A 15,773-nucleotide genomic window follows, 5' to 3' on the forward strand; every position below is an offset into this window, starting at 1 on the left:
AGAAGATTCTTGATAAAGGGGGACTATGTGTGGAAGAATAAAGATGATTAAAGGATGCTCAGAAATCAAACAAAAGATGTATATCTGAAAAAAACCAAGAGAAGTTCGTGTTGGATTAGAGAAGACTGCAAGTAAGTTAGGGCCATATTATCGAAGGATGATGAATTTTGACAGTCTGATCCATTGGCTGAACTCTGTAGGTGTTGAATACTGGTAGCTGCTGAAATTGTGAACAAAGATATGTAGTCCTTGAGCCCATGGAGTTTTAGTTTAGCAGGACAGATAAGCATTCATCAAATCATATAACTAAGTACTTAAATTGCAAACTGTGGTTAGTCCCAGGAAGCAAAAGCACAGAGTGCTGTGAAATATGTAACAGTGGAACTGGCTTTGGGGGTGTGGGGAGGGGGTGGGAACAGGGGAAGTTTTCCCTGAGGAAGTGACATTTAGCTGAGCCAGGAGTATCCAGACAAGAGGGAGGAGGGCTCAGGGAGAATGGGAGGAAGAGGGCATTGCATGGGAAGAAAAAGGCCATATTCAAGAATCAAGGAGAACAGATCAGGAGGAAAAAGTGACCTCAGGTAAGGCTGAGGAGGTAGGTGGGGTCAGCTTTTCCCAGCCTTGAAGGCCAAGCTAGAGACTGCTGTTTCCTAAGAGCGGTGGAAGGTTTTAAATAGAAAGCAACGTGACTGGGTTGATGTTTTTCTCACTGTTCTGTCCGCATCGTGAGATGGATGAGAGACAGGTGAAAGAGGAGGAGGGATCATTAGAAAGCTCTTTGAGTTTTCCAGGTGTGTTACAATGACAGCTTGGCCTAGGATGCCAGTGAAAGGGAAAGAGTTGGATAGATCCCACCAATATTTAGGAGACAAAATTGGCATGACTTAGTGATGGAGCAGACTTGAGAGTTGAAGAAAAGAAAGGTGTTAAAGACAAAGAGTTTTCTGTTGCCAAGTTTCGTGGACGATCGTGGGACTTCCTGGGAGAGAGTGACCAGAGCTGAACCAGTTCAGTTTTAGACACTTTGAGTTTAAGGAGCCTATGAAACATCTACAAGAACGTATCAAGCAGGCAGTTGAGTGCACAGATTTCAAGCCAGAGGACAGACGAGACCAGAGATAAAAACTGATGGGGCATATTACACAGGAGCCTGTGGATGAGTTTGCCAGGGAAGAGGATCTGGGGCAAAGAAATGGGTCTGCCTTGCCCTCCAATATGCCTGGCTCCATAAATGGCGTATGAAGCTCAATAATTATGTTCTGAATACACGAAAAAATAGATGCATGCATGAAAGTCAGGACACTTGCTAGGAACTGCTGACACAGAAATGAAAGCTTCCCTGCCCTCCATGTAACCTTGGCTTGGGTTGATGCAATGAGATTTAAAACAATGGGGAAGATTTGTGAGAAATCAACAAAGGAACAACCTTTTATCTTGCAATAGAAGGGACAATTGAAATAAAGACTTGCCAGGAAGGGCTCCGTTATTTAAATTAAGTCATCCTAATTATAGTATATTACAGTGTTTGTCGCCTGAAATTATTTTTATTATTAATAATAATACCTTACATGATATTCTACAAACCACTTGCGTACTAATTATCACAGTTCATAGTAAACTTAAAATAGCTCTTAACTACTGTGGTTTTGTGCTCTGCATTTATATCCTACTTCAAGGAATTTTAAAGTTTTACCCTTAGTTGTATTCAAATTTTAACAGGACTTAAAATTTTAAATCATGGATGTTTTCTCAAATCTTATAAGAGACAACACTGTACATTTGTACTTCAAATATATTAAAATATTTTGTGTTTAAAAGCCACAGATCAGAAAAACCATTATTATCAAGAGTAGTGTGCTGAGAATATATATATACTATATATGTGTGTGTATATATACACACGTTGGCTATAGCTATTGGCTTCTTGCACCTCTGATAATTACTTCAGCTCCACTGTCCCCAGTTCTCCATCTATAAAGGGCAGGAGACGGTTAATCAGTCGTTCTCCAACTGGGTACACATAGCTGGAGAGGCAGATGCAGAAGAAGCAGCTGGCAGCACGTGAAAGGGCGAGGCTTCAGAGTCTTTCCTGTCCTCTGCTCTTCGCTGTTTTATCTATTAGGGCTACCTGTCATGTTTTACTGGAAAACAAGACTCCTCTTAATTATTATGACAACACAATAATCAGACAAAACATTTGAAAGCTACTGCCCTGAATCAGGGTTCTTCTGAAGTTCTGCTACAATAGGTCAGAGGTGAGACCTAACTATCTCTATCTTTTAAAACAGCCACAGACAATTTCTCACCAAAAGCTGAAAAAAACGTAAACTTAAGGGATGATTTCTAACATCTCCTATACAACGTTTGTGTTCAATTTCATGTATAGAATAAGAGAAGCATTCATGTTCCATAGGATGGAAGACTAGACAGAAGCAGAAGCAGCAAGGGCTCCAGTCATAAAAGTCTCTGTTTAACGTCTTGTTTCAGGCACAGAAGCCATCAGAGGATGGCTGACAACATTTTCCTCTTGGATCTCCAGCACTGCAGCCACAAGAAGGAAACGTCCAAGAGTTCCTTTGCTTAAACTACTCTGAGGTTGGCCAACCCACTTAAAAAAGAACACAAATGAGATTAAAACCTCAGTGTCCTCCTGTGACGTCCTAGAACCGGCCTGGGGACCAACTGAGACAAAGCTTTCCACCACAATGAAAACACTAGAATCACTGTAAATTAACCCACGGAGGCACAGACTGAAGATCTCATTCGCTGATAATCACGCTCTGGGAAAAAAATGCTGCCAAAGGAGAGAGAGCAACAGTCTTGCAAAAACCCTCAAACCCTGGACAAAGTGACTTTTGGCTCAATCCAGTAGAGAGACAGCAAAGAGCACAGAATATAAATACACACACACACACACACACACACACACACACGGTAAACCAGAAACTCTGATATAAAAATTTCCACCACACTAACCAGCAGCTAAGGCATCCTTAGGCCATCGGCTGAACCAGACAATAGTGCATCCTGAAATAAGGGCAGGAAACTTCAAAGCGCGATTTCGAAATCTCTCCCCCACTGGCGAAAAGCAGAGCACAATGTGAAGGTTCTGCCGGACCCGGCTCATGAAGTAATCATACAGGTTCTCATTCGTAGGAGGGCGCCTGGGGCACTCTATTTTCATGACTGATATGAGATCACTATTAATTTCATCAATTTCTTCGCAGGCAAATAGGTTGGAGACCTTCGAGAAAAGTGCAGACGTTCAAATTCAATACAGGCATATGAAAACAGATCAAAATATACAGCTCAATATGTATAATCTCTTGCCTTCATTTGTGTCCTTAAACTCACCTTTCATGTATAGAATAAGAGAAGTATTAATGTTCCATAGGATGGAAGATTAGACAGAATTTTAAACCGTGTTTTAAAATACACAAATGATTCTATTACTAACTGGAAAGTCATAGCCCGTTAAGGGGGTAAATGGACATATCAAAAATCCAACCAGCTTTCCTTGCAACCTTCTTCTTCCGTTTTTCCATTTCTCACTTGGAGCTTTCAGTAACGTTTTCAATGCATAGCTCCACGTTTTGACTGGGATTTTTATTCTTCGAAAACCCAACAGAAAAACCCATTCTTCCTACCGACCACCTAATCCCAATAATAGCACTTATTCAGTTCTTTAACGGAAGGAAATACACAGAGCCCTAACACTGGAGGGAATCTGAAGAGGCAAAACACATCAAGAATAAATGAGCTCCTACCTCACCCGATGATAAAACATTATTCATATATTCCAGAAACGACTCATCTTTAATCTCATTGTCTGTGAAAATAAAAGTGATTCCTTTGCCTTGCTGACCAGCTGTTCTGTACAAAATCTTCAGGTCTTCCATCAGATTTGATGCGTTGTAGGACCTAAAGAAATATTGTCATCGTATCATCAGCTAAAATATGTTAATGGGAAGGAAAGACCCTTATAACAATGCTTTATGCCATATCGTTAACAAAAAATGCTGATATTGTGCCATCAGACAGGTCTTTTATTGTATGCAAATATTACTTGTTCATTATATTTACTTGCAGAAATTAAAATAATTTTTAAGACTCCACATTTTATAAAACATTATATTTTTACACACAAAAAACATCTAGAGTGAAAAATCAACCTGAAGCAGAAGTATAATTTTTAACCACACCATAATGCCATCAGAATGTATATACATGTTTCATTTTGAAAATATTTGTTGGTAAAGGTAAGGGAGGGCTTCTCTGGTGGCGCAGTGGTTGAGAGTCCGCCTGCCGATGCAGGGGACACGGGTTCGTGCCCTGGTCCGGGAAGATCCCACATGCCGCAGAGCGGCTGGGCCCGTGAGCCATGGCCGCTGAGCCTGCGCGTCCGGAGCCTGTGCTCCGCAGCGGGAGAGGCCACAACAGTGAGAGGCCCGCGTACAGCAAAAAAAAAAAAAAAAAAGGTAAGGGAAATGTCAAATTCTAATATTTACTAAGCACCCATCTGCAATTGATATTTTAGAAGATACCTCATAAATTGAACTAATCTAAACTAAAGCATTCCCAACACAACTATTTTCATTGCATCTTTGGACGTCACATGAAAGAGTTTTCTGAGCAATCAGTACACTATAGTAGAATCGTTGGAAACATTAAATATCCCACTCTAAATCTCTCACATCCAAAGCAATCACTTAGTGGAAGTCAACTTGCAATCATGAAATGTTAGACAATATAGAGTAGCCCATTACTGCCAAAAGTAAAAATTAGAATATTCCAGTCCTGGAGACTCAGACTCACTAAATTATTATTTGAATTTTGTGTCACTAAATAAACTCAGAGTTCAGAGCACAAGAGCAAATGGCCTTCTGATTTTTAAAAAGCTACCAAATATTTAACTTCTATACTCTGCTTTTTTAACGTTTAAAACCTAAACCCTAGAACCAGAAATACCACTACCATGCATCAATATTTCAAGAAGACTGCGAGAAAAGTGAGATCTGAGATACCAGAAAACATGTTCAAAGACACAGTCCCGTGAAAGAGAGAGAGAAAGAATAAAGAGAGAAAGGGAGGGAAGGAGGAAGGAAAGAAGGAAGGAAGGAAGGAAGAGGGGTGGGGAGGGAGGGAGAGGACAAAGGAAAATAGCTCGCCCCAGCTTCTTGTGATATGGGGAGAACTTTCAGTCCAGTCCCCTGGATCTCAAGGACCCCCCTGCCTCAAATAATATGACCTGAGTCATCTAACAAATGGCTGTGCTTCCCAAAGGAGAGGCCCTTGCTTCCTGAGCCTTGGTCATGTGGCTATGCAAAGGCTAAGGCAGTAGGATCGTCTCTGGAAGGTTATAAGAATCCAGAGAAGGCCCTGACCCTCCTTTTCATCAGTAGTGGAGCAGTCCCAATATGACCTGCAGAGGAACCAATTTATCACAAAGAGAGGACTCGTAAGGTGTTTTTTCTGAGGCAGCACGGTGTAGTTAAAGTCATGGCAGACCAGAAACCAGAAATCTTGTGGTTAATTCCCAGGTTTATCTGGGGCTTCAGGCAAATCATAGCCTCTCTGAACCTCAGCTGTGATATGTCCTGCTAACCCACAAAGCCACAAAGTTCTTTTGAAGATCAAATTAGCCTGCGCATGTAAAAGCGCTTTGAAAACGATAAGGTTTTATACAAAATGTCAGGAACAAAAATCTCAGAGTTCAATCCCCTTCCTGTACAGGTTACCTTTTATCTAACATCGCTTCTATCCACAAACTAGAAGAATTATACACAAGGCAACTAAGATTATTTCTCTCTGTTTCAGTACTTGAAAGACACAGTAATGTTTTAGATTGATTCTCCAAGCAGAATCCAGTCATTTAGACCAAATAAAAGGTGTAACAACAACAACTTGAGTATTCGGATCTCCAAACCCAATGTTTAATCATTTCCAACCTTTGTCCCAGTAGGGGGCTATGGCCCTCCATCAGTGAGATAGATCAGTAGCATGTTTTGCCTACAGCTCCAAGCCAACGCTTAGTCAATGCCCGACAGGCAAGACTCTCACACCTAGAAATTAACTTCTAATAATATTCAGCCCAAATAAACTTCCCAAACTGGCCTCTTGCTTCTCGCCTTATCTCGGTTGATCCTCAAGTTCTGTTTAGCCTCTCTACATGTCCCTTTTCCACTTCCTATTTCTCCCCGCACTGCACACACATGGCCGAGGACAACTCTTCTGGGATTCCCTACCCTGATGAGTAGCAGCGCCAACTATCCAGTTTCCCAAGCCAAAACCAGGATGTACCAAGTCCAAAAGCTCCAGCTTCCTAAGGATATCTTGAATCTTCCCTCTTTTCTCCTCTTTCACTTCCACCCCTCGGGACACCACCATCTGTTGCTGAGATCCCTGAGACAGGCTTATAACCCTTCCAGCTTAGCTCCTTCTTCCACCTTCTCCACATGCAGATGTGACATGCCTCCCCTAGGGGTGACACATTAATGGTTTCCCACTGCTCTAGGATGAAGTCCAAATTCCTTATGGTACCTTCAAAGATCTCCATTTCTCTTCCTTTCCCACTTCCCACCTTATGCTATATACCAGCCATATTTAACTGCTTCCAGGCCCTCAAATGTAACTTCACATGTGCTGATCCTTTTGCCTGGAACATTCTTTACTGTTTCTCTTCTCTGAGATAATTCTTACTCATATTCATGTCTCAGCTGAAACATCTCTTTCTCCAGGAAGCCTTTTCTGACCATCCCTTAGACAAGATTAGGAGTCCTTCCCTCATTTTTCAACAGACTCTGGTCTGGTCTGCATTTATTTCCTTATCAGAGAGAGCACCTACGTATCACATCTTATTGAGTGAGTTGCTCAACTGTCCCCATTGAACTGCTGTAAATTCCATGATGACACAGGCCAGGTTTATCTTGCTTACCGTGTATCTCAGCACTAAGCCAGTGCCTGACACACAGTTGGTGTTCAATGAATATTTTTAAATGTATGAATGAGTAAACCAGCATAAACTTTTCATCTGTTTTTCCAGTTTAATAACATTCTTGAAACCTGAATTAACATTTAGTAGGGACAAATTTCTTTTGAAATGCACTAAAAGGAATATACACAATACTCATATCAAGCATAACATGAAAACAGAGAGGCATCTGTTCACTGAAATGAGAGGCTAAAGTGTTTCAAAAGTAAATCATTCATGTGAAATTTTCATGGTCTATGACAGAGGTTGAAAAGGGAGGATAATAAGTCAATATTCAAGAAGAAAAACGATTATGATTCCCTTATGTATAAGAAAAACGCATCTTAACCCCAAGTGGCTTCTGAGAACCATTTATCAAAATCCATTTCAGGTTAATTAAAGCGAAAACGTGTTACCTTGTCAGAGTGATCTGGAAGGAAGTGTAGCCAGCAATGAATGAAGCCAACCTGGTCAGGCTCTGCTTTCCCGATCCACCCACCCCGACCAAGAGGGCATTTCCCCGGGGAGTACGAATGACACGTGAGATCTAGAATATGAAACAGAAAAAGCATGTATCATTTAATGTGCAAATATTTCACTTTTTTCCTATTTATTCAACACAGGCATACCTAGGAGATATTGCAGGTTCAGTTCCATACCACCATAATAAAACAAATATTGCAATAAAGCAAGTTTTTGGTTTCCCGGTACACATAAAGTTATGTTTACACTATCTATTAATTTTGCAATAGCATTATGTCTAAAAAAACAATGTACATACCTTAATTGAAAAATACTTTATTGCTAAAAAATGCTACCCATCATCTGAGCCTTCAGTGAGGGATAATCTTTTTGCTGGTAGAGGGTTTGAAGTATTGTGAGAATTACCAAAACATGACACAGCGAAACGAAGTGAGCAAAAGTTGGAAAAATGACACCAATAGACTTGCTTGACACAGGGTAGCCACAAACCTTCAATTTGTAAAAAACTGCATATTTGCTAAGTGCATTAAAGCAAAGGGCAAGAAAATACGGTATGCCTGTATAAGCATTTTAGAAGCTGTACATGTCTTAGGATCAGAATACAAAGATATACTGGTTGGACTAATGAAGGCATTTCTGAAATATAACAGTGTTTAAGAAGTATTGGACAGGGTGGGAAGCGGGGCGTGTGCCTTTAGGAAACTAGGATAGGAGGAGACCAGTAGAGAAAAGTCATCAGACAGCCCAGACTGTGGCTTGCTCTGGGTTTTCAAGGAGAGAAATAAAGGGGACTTTGAGGTTTCCTTTTAGTTTGCCAATCTACTTCAGTAGGATAGGAAAAAGAACAGAAATTTCAAAACAATATGTATCCTTGGAACACAGAACACAAGGTTAATTAGAGTATCCTCCACATTTGAAAACTAACATAGTTTAAATAGAAGGCAAGAAAATTTCCAAAATATGGCATAGATGATGGAATTTAAAAAGAAGAAAATAAGCATAAACACTCTTCTTATTATTTGGCAAAGATAGTGATACCTAAGGTATCTACTAAGTGATTATGGGTAGACCAGAAGTCCACTCTATGCCAGTCAGTAGCCCCAGACCATTCCAGGTCATATTTGTGGTAAAAGTCCATGATTCTTTGGCTTTATTTGTATTTGATAAACTACTTTCACCGTCAGGTCTCCAACCCCACCTAAAGGGGATTCGCTGTAGAATTCTCTTGGATGCATTTTTCACCTTATGTGATGACTGTCTTTCCCTCCTAACTGCAGTTTGAGCCTGCAGTTTTGCTGTAATGCCAGCTTTTCTCTAAACTAATGATAGAAAGCTATCTGGGGGCTGAGAAAGGATCACTTCTCTGGTGCTGGCAGAAGCCTTCCGGCACAACCTCGGCTCTGCATTCTGACAAGGTTTTGTTAAACATCCTTTTTCAGGATTCCCTCCACTGGCAGGGGCTATACCCTATTCCTATTGGGACTACCACTGCTTTTGGATTATATCCCCCAATTTAGTGTGAGCCCTTGGAAATGGAGACCATTTTTTTGTTGTGGACCTAAGAACCTGGTCCACCAATCCCGGTGAGATTAGTAAGTGATATGCTCTGCTCTTCCAGCCTCCTACTCATCCTCTCCATGTGATGCTCTCCTAAGTTGCTATAGGCAGGGGAGGAGTGGTACTGGCAAGAATTCTTAGGATTTTGCCAGCGTCTATTCCTACTCTTTCCCTGGTGTTACTTCAAGAGGCATAGATAGATAAGACAGGTAAGAAGCTACTGCAGGCCATCCTAGAATCGTCTGTGTTGTTTCTTGGTTAACTTTTTCAAAATATATAACTTTTTTCATAAACCATTTCCTTTAGTTGATGCTGGTGAATATATTAGGGTTTTAAATAATTGTTGTTAATCAAGTATAAGGAACTTTCATCCCAACACCTTTTCCTGCAACTGGGCTTAGGTGTTAAACTAAAGTTTTCCATTCCCAGTTTCTAGCACATGAGAAGTTCTTAAAACATATTTGACAAATGATCATATATAAACAAATAGAAGACTTTAAAAGCAGACTCAAAAAACTCATAATCTAGTTAAAAACAGAAACTATAAGAGAAAACACAGTCAAGTGAGAACTTCAAATGGGACTATCCTGTCCTATTATCTATAGATTGTAACATACGGATACTCATTTTTTAATTTCTTTAGCAAATATTTTAAAACTTAATAATGCCCATCCTGCCTTACAGGTGCTCACATCCTGAGAGACCTATTAATAGAAACATGCAATAATGCCCCATGGTGAATGCTGGGGTGGATAGGAATGATGGCAACTGGAAAGAATGCAAAGGAAACAACACTGCTTGTGAAGGCGAGTCTTAGGTGTGGACCTGGAATTTGATCTAGATCTTGAACGATAACTAGAAGTTTATGATGCAAAGAAAATGGCACACTGGGAGGAAGTGAGCTAAATTTTAAGAAGAGGGAATGGGATGCACAAAGTCTCAGAATCAGCAAAAGGCCTGAGGTGTCCTCATAGGGATGGGAACTTCAGTACCAGGTATGGAAATATCAGGAAATAAGGTGCAAAGCGTTGTTTAGGGCCATATTGGGGACTTGGTTAAATTCTAAACCTATTTATCAAGCATCACAAGTGTGCCTGTCTCAGCAATACTCCATCCTGTGAATATGAAGGGGAATAAAGTGGGTGCCTGCCCTCACAGAGCTTACAGTCTGGCAGAAAAGACAAATACAAACAAATAAATTCTATACAACAGAACACCTGCTGGGAATGCAGCATTGATGAGGTGCTCTGGAATCAGGATGTGTTTAAGCACAAGCGGTTGATTTTTCTGGATTACACCCTAAGCAGAGCACCACGCACAAGGGGTAGAGTGGTAGGCAAGGACTAGATCATGAAAAACAATACACACCATGATTTGAATTTTAACCAAAGAGGCAAAAGAGATATCGCAGAGATATTCTTGGTTTTAAAAGAAAGTTGTTATTTTGATTAAGAAAGGAACTAAGAAACACACTTGGTTTCAGATCACATCCTGTTTTGCTGCAGTTTTCATCTTCAATCCTGTCTCTTGGCTTCTATCATGTCTTATAACTAGGTCACATATTTCAAGGCTCACACCCACATGACAGAGTTTGGATGTAACTGTACACAGAAAGCAAGAGTATAGAAGAGAAGGTTGGCCTAGAAAACAGTGAGGAATGTAGCATTTTAGCTCAGAAACTCCAATCATGGATTCTTTGGCCAATCCCAGAGCAGGCACACTAGAGGCTGAGAGTGAGGGAAAACACAGTCAAGGACCTGTACTGAGGCACACATGCCTTTAATGTCATACCCAAAGTAAAGAAATGCATCATCTGTGCTGCAAAACCCAGAAAAAAAAACATTTCTAACGAACATCCTCAAGCACAAGACTAACATAAATAACCTCATTTCAATTTAAGCTGTTATGGAATCCCAAGCCAATCAGATTTTGTCTCCATAGACACTTAGTCATGAAGTTGCCTTTGATATTATTTATTTAGAAAATGTTATTCTTTTTGTCTTCTTCCTTTTAATCATTAAATATGATAGTATCTCCATTCTTCCTTTTGACTTTTAGTCAACTATAAATTAGGAGCTAATTTCAAAATGTTATTTATATTTGGCTTTGGAAGAACATTTGCGCTCATAATTCAGTAGATATCTCAGATTCTGAGAATTCAGTTTCCAAGCTAAGTGTCCTCATGCTGGGGACATCCAACCTCAGAACACACTCTCTGTTTTCCTCCTTCTCCCTGACTTAGTCTGGCCTCCTCAATTTTCAGAGGGAGAGTTGACTAAGTAACCTCTAAAACCCTCTCCAGTTCTAAGGTTTTGTAATTATTAGAGGTGACAACTTGTGAGTATGAGGTTGTTCCTCACGGTTAAGCCTAAGTAATGGGAGACAGCCTCAAATTGTCTTCGTTCTCATTAAAAGGATGTAGTCTGAAAAAATAATTGACATCAATAAAGTGAGAATATCAACGACGAACTTTAAATGGCATTATCTCCCACCATCAATAAATTAGATCATGTAAGTTATCAAGTAAATAATATATTTTACTTCTAACCTTTGAGGGGCAATCATTACTGTGATTGGAAATTGTAATGACTCATATGACAAAGTAGAAAGGCAACTGTACTTTCCTGGTGGATTTCATTGTAACAGAATTTTCATCCCAACTCAAAATCAACTGTTTATGCACTATTTTTAATTATTATTTCTAACTGTGGTAAAATACACACAACATAAAGTTTACCATCTTAACCATTTTTAAGAGTATAGTCCAGTGGCATTAAGTACATCCACATTGTTGTGCAGCCATCCCCACCATCCATCTCCAGGACTCTTCATCTTGCAAAAATAAAACTGTACCATTAAACGTTCCTCATTCACCTCCCCTCAGCCCCCAGCAACCACCATTCTTTCTGTCTCTATGAACTGACTACTCTAGGGACCTCATATAAGTGGAATCATACAGTATTTGTAGGTTTGTGACTGGTTTATTTCACTTAGCATAATGTCCTCAAAACTAATGTACTATTTTTTATAGTTATCCTTTGCATTATGCAAAATATAAGCAGACTTTGTGCCTGTGCTTTGAACTCAGATGCCAACCACATTCATTCTATGTAGTGAAAACACTGAGCTGGAAACAGTATAGCCACAGTGAATAAAATTATCATATCACACATTTGAAGTACACCTGCTCTGATTTTAAACCTATAGGTGTGACATGTTGCATTCAGTTCGGAAATTAAATTGGAATAGAGCATTGGGTTTATTTTTAAACTGAATTTTCTCCTAGAAGAAGAAAATGAAAGAGGAGGGAAAAAATTCTGGTGTAAAGGCAAGGGTCTGTCATTTTGTGGGTGCTACCAGGCGTGGCCGCTGACCTTGACTAAGTGGACCATCGCATCTGCAAAGAACACCAAATCCATGCCAGCGCCACGGATGCTCTCGTTATAGAGCTGCAGGAACATATTCAAACGATCCTTCAGCTGATCAAAAGACTCAACTGGCTCATAAATTTTGGGCATCTCAGTATCAGCCTCCTCAGATGTTTCACCTGGGGTTGGGGAAGAAAAATCAATTAAGTTTCTTCAAATCACTGGACTTTACCACTTCCTTCAACCTAAATTAATACACTCATAGCTCTACAATTTAGCACTGAATAATACTGATTTTTATCCAAATGTCAGAGTATGTATTTTTAGAAAAGAAAAGAAAGCACACAGTAGTCAAAGCATTAGAATGTTTGTGATCGTATGCAGTCTTAATTCTTAAATGTATAGAAAAGGTCAATTTCAAATAATGTCGTATACATTGAATTTAATTTGAATCCATAATAGACCATTGGCATGTCAAGGATCTTCCCAGAGATATTTGCTAATGAAGATTGAAAAAGTAGGGATTTAATGTCAAAATCAGCAAGAGAAATCAAAAATTAAATTATTTTTAATAAGAATAAAAAGAAAAAGGTCACTGCATTTGCTTAGGAAAATTTTATGAGTCAGAAATTTTACGTTAGTGGTGAGAATAGAAGTGAATTTGGGGGAATGGAGGTGAAGGGTAGAGATAAAATAGAAACAATGATTTCCTAAATAAATAAACATTGAGTTATCTCACTGGGAAAAGTATTAAAATCACTAATCTTTTTTTAAAAATTAGAAACACATAACATACCAGCTTAATACTTTTCCAACTTTGACTATAAAGCATAGTGCCAAAGAAAAAGCTAAATTGGGCATAGGTAAATTCACTATCAGTTAACATCAGTTGAATATACTGATACAGTAACAACCCAGAAATTCACTGGGTACTAGAAGAGTGAGTGGATCTTCCAAATCTAATAGTACATAATTACTTTCAATTGACCCTGTCCTAATATAAAGTATTTTAACCTTTTTATGACAAAGCAAGGAAATTGATTTAACATAATTATTAGGATTGGTCCATTTGCAAAGCTCCCACTAACTGAATTTCAATAGTCACTTCCTTATTTCATAGATGTTCATTTCAAGCTTTGACAAAGTGCTTTGAAGTCACTGAAAGGTTCTGTGCTTCCCTCTAGACTCATTCACCCCATCCCCAACCAAACTCCCCACCTCCAGCCCCCGCCCCACAATGCTGCAGTTGCGCTTTGCTCCTAGAAAACCGTAATCTAGTTACTTATCCTTCTGAACTAGAGGAAATAAAATACATAAATTCTAATTACTTTGTAAATTCTCTTACCTTTACATGATTTTTGGATGTGGGGGGCCTGATTGAAAATAAACTGTATCAGCTTCTTTTTGTGGAAGGATCAGTCCAACTGCATAGCCAGCAATAAACCTCCCTTTGCAATTGTCACTCAGAAACTTAACAGATCACATACATCCTTATCTAATCTAGTAAGGGGCTGCCTGGTCATTTTCAATCATTTAGAAGATATAAATAGCATGTGTTTAAACATGCCTCTTTGAATATGAAAATTAACTTAAAATTCCTCCTCAGTATTAGAAGAGGTTTCTAAATGAAAGAAAAATATTCTACTTAAGCTCAGTTATTTCTGAAGGAAAAAAATAATTGGAGCCCCACCTCTTTTCATAAGTAATATATCTCAATTTTTTATGGAACCATAACCACAAAATCTTCCCTCAACATCACCCACCTCTTTCTAATTGTATTCAACAGCCCTCTCAGAGGATGTGAGGTTTTTCTTGTTATTTTCAGCACCTGGAATACTCGAGTAATAATTATCATAGTTTTGCTATGTTTCATCTGGCAGTGAGTACAAGCCACGGACTGCCCAAGCCATCCACAGATAACATTTCATTTATTCCCCACAGTGCCCCATGACTCATATATTAATATTTCTATTTTTATAAATGAGGAGAATGAGGTTCAAGAAAGTTCAGAGACTTGCCCAGGTAATGTGTGGGAGATCCCTTCCTTAAATCTACCTCTATGTGACAGCTGTAAGTCTTTAGCACTGTCTTCTGCCATAGTATGCCTCCCAAATCTACCTTAATATCCAAGACTGCTGTGCATTAAAATGATTAATCTTTGAACTCCATCAGTATGCATTTATCTACTCATTCTGTATTTATTGAGCACCTAATATGTGCCAGGCTTGTCTCAGTAAAGTTTACTAAACAGAAATTCAACATCCCTGAACTGAACTTGTCTTCAGATATCACTTTTGGGAATTTCAAATTCTGCTTCAATAGTTTACCTGTAGCTTCAGGTGCATCCCTCAAGAAATCCACAAAATAAGTGTCAATTCCGCAATTCACCAAGAGTTTTTTCTCTTCACCAAACTCCTCCTCCACCAAGTTTACTAAAGTCATATCAAACCAGGTCACATCATCAGACACCGTGAAACGATCGGCTATAACACGTTTACACTCATGCTTCCACAGCCTTAACAGTTCCTGTCAAAAGCATCATTAAAATGTGTTATTAATTCCCATTAACCCGGAGTTGGGAATTCAAGTGGACGATATCACAGAGCAGCATCCTTCCTGATTTAAGATACTACATTTTAAAAAGTTAAGATTAACACTACTGGTTTCCTTTTAATGTGAACAACAGCTTTGGGAGCACATTAGAAACAAAATCCTAGACTAATGGTTTTCATTTGGTGTATTATGACCAAAAAAGGACATTTTGGGGTTGTCAAAATGACGTGGGAGATGTTACTGCCATTTGTACAGGGGATACAAGGATATAAAACATGCTTTGCACAGTCTTAGTATACAACAAATTGTTCATGAATATAACTGTCCTATTAAAAATAAATAAAATAAGTTAAAATGTACTTAACTTCATTTCAAATTGGTCTCATTCAAGTATAGTAAATAGAGAGTAGTGTATATTCCTTTTCAGCCTTTAAATTAAAACAAAAACATTCCTAGACAAAATACTAAATCACTCTGAACAACCAACAAACTAATACTCTACATAAAAGTCTTATGTTTGTGATCAATTAGTCTGTTTGGATAAGACACCTACATTCATGTGGCCAGAGCATAATATAAAAAGTTGCATATAGGGCTTCCCTGGTGGCGCAGTGATTGAGAGTCCGCCTGCCGATGCAGGGGACACGGGTTCGTGACCCAGTCCGGGAAGATCCCACATGCCGCGGAGCGGCTGGGCCCATGAGCCATGGCCACTGAGCCTGCGCATCCGGGGCCTGTGCTCCGCAACAGGAGAGGCCACAGCAGTGAGAGGCCCACATACCGCAAAAAAAAAAAAAAAAGTTGCATATAAACAACTCTCATGTATGCAACTGAGATCATGA

The 15,773-nt window shown here is 39.2% G+C and overlaps 1 protein-coding gene across 1 annotated transcript in view; it reads right to left on the reverse strand.

Moving 5' to 3' along the window:
• The window catches only part of DNAH5 (dynein axonemal heavy chain 5), a 202,004-nt gene that overhangs the window by 73,737 nt on the left and 112,494 nt on the right, over positions 1–15,773 (reverse strand). Inside the window, exons 50-54 of the mRNA XM_027125332.1 lie at positions 14,706–14,904; positions 12,385–12,557; positions 7,387–7,517; positions 3,768–3,921; positions 2,977–3,244 (exon numbers count right to left, since the gene is read on the reverse strand). Coding sequence (XP_026981133.1) covers positions 2,977–3,244; positions 3,768–3,921; positions 7,387–7,517; positions 12,385–12,557; positions 14,706–14,904 — 925 coding nt within the window. The remainder of the gene's footprint in view (positions 1–2,976; positions 3,245–3,767; positions 3,922–7,386; positions 7,518–12,384; positions 12,558–14,705; positions 14,905–15,773) is intronic.

The sequence above is a fragment of the Aethalodelphis obliquidens genome, unplaced genomic scaffold (genome assembly GCF_003676395.1).
Source record: "Aethalodelphis obliquidens isolate GAN/ISIS:26980383/991018 unplaced genomic scaffold, ASM367639v1 scaffold29, whole genome shotgun sequence".
NCBI classification, from domain to species: Eukaryota; Metazoa; Chordata; class Mammalia; order Artiodactyla; family Delphinidae; genus Aethalodelphis; species Aethalodelphis obliquidens.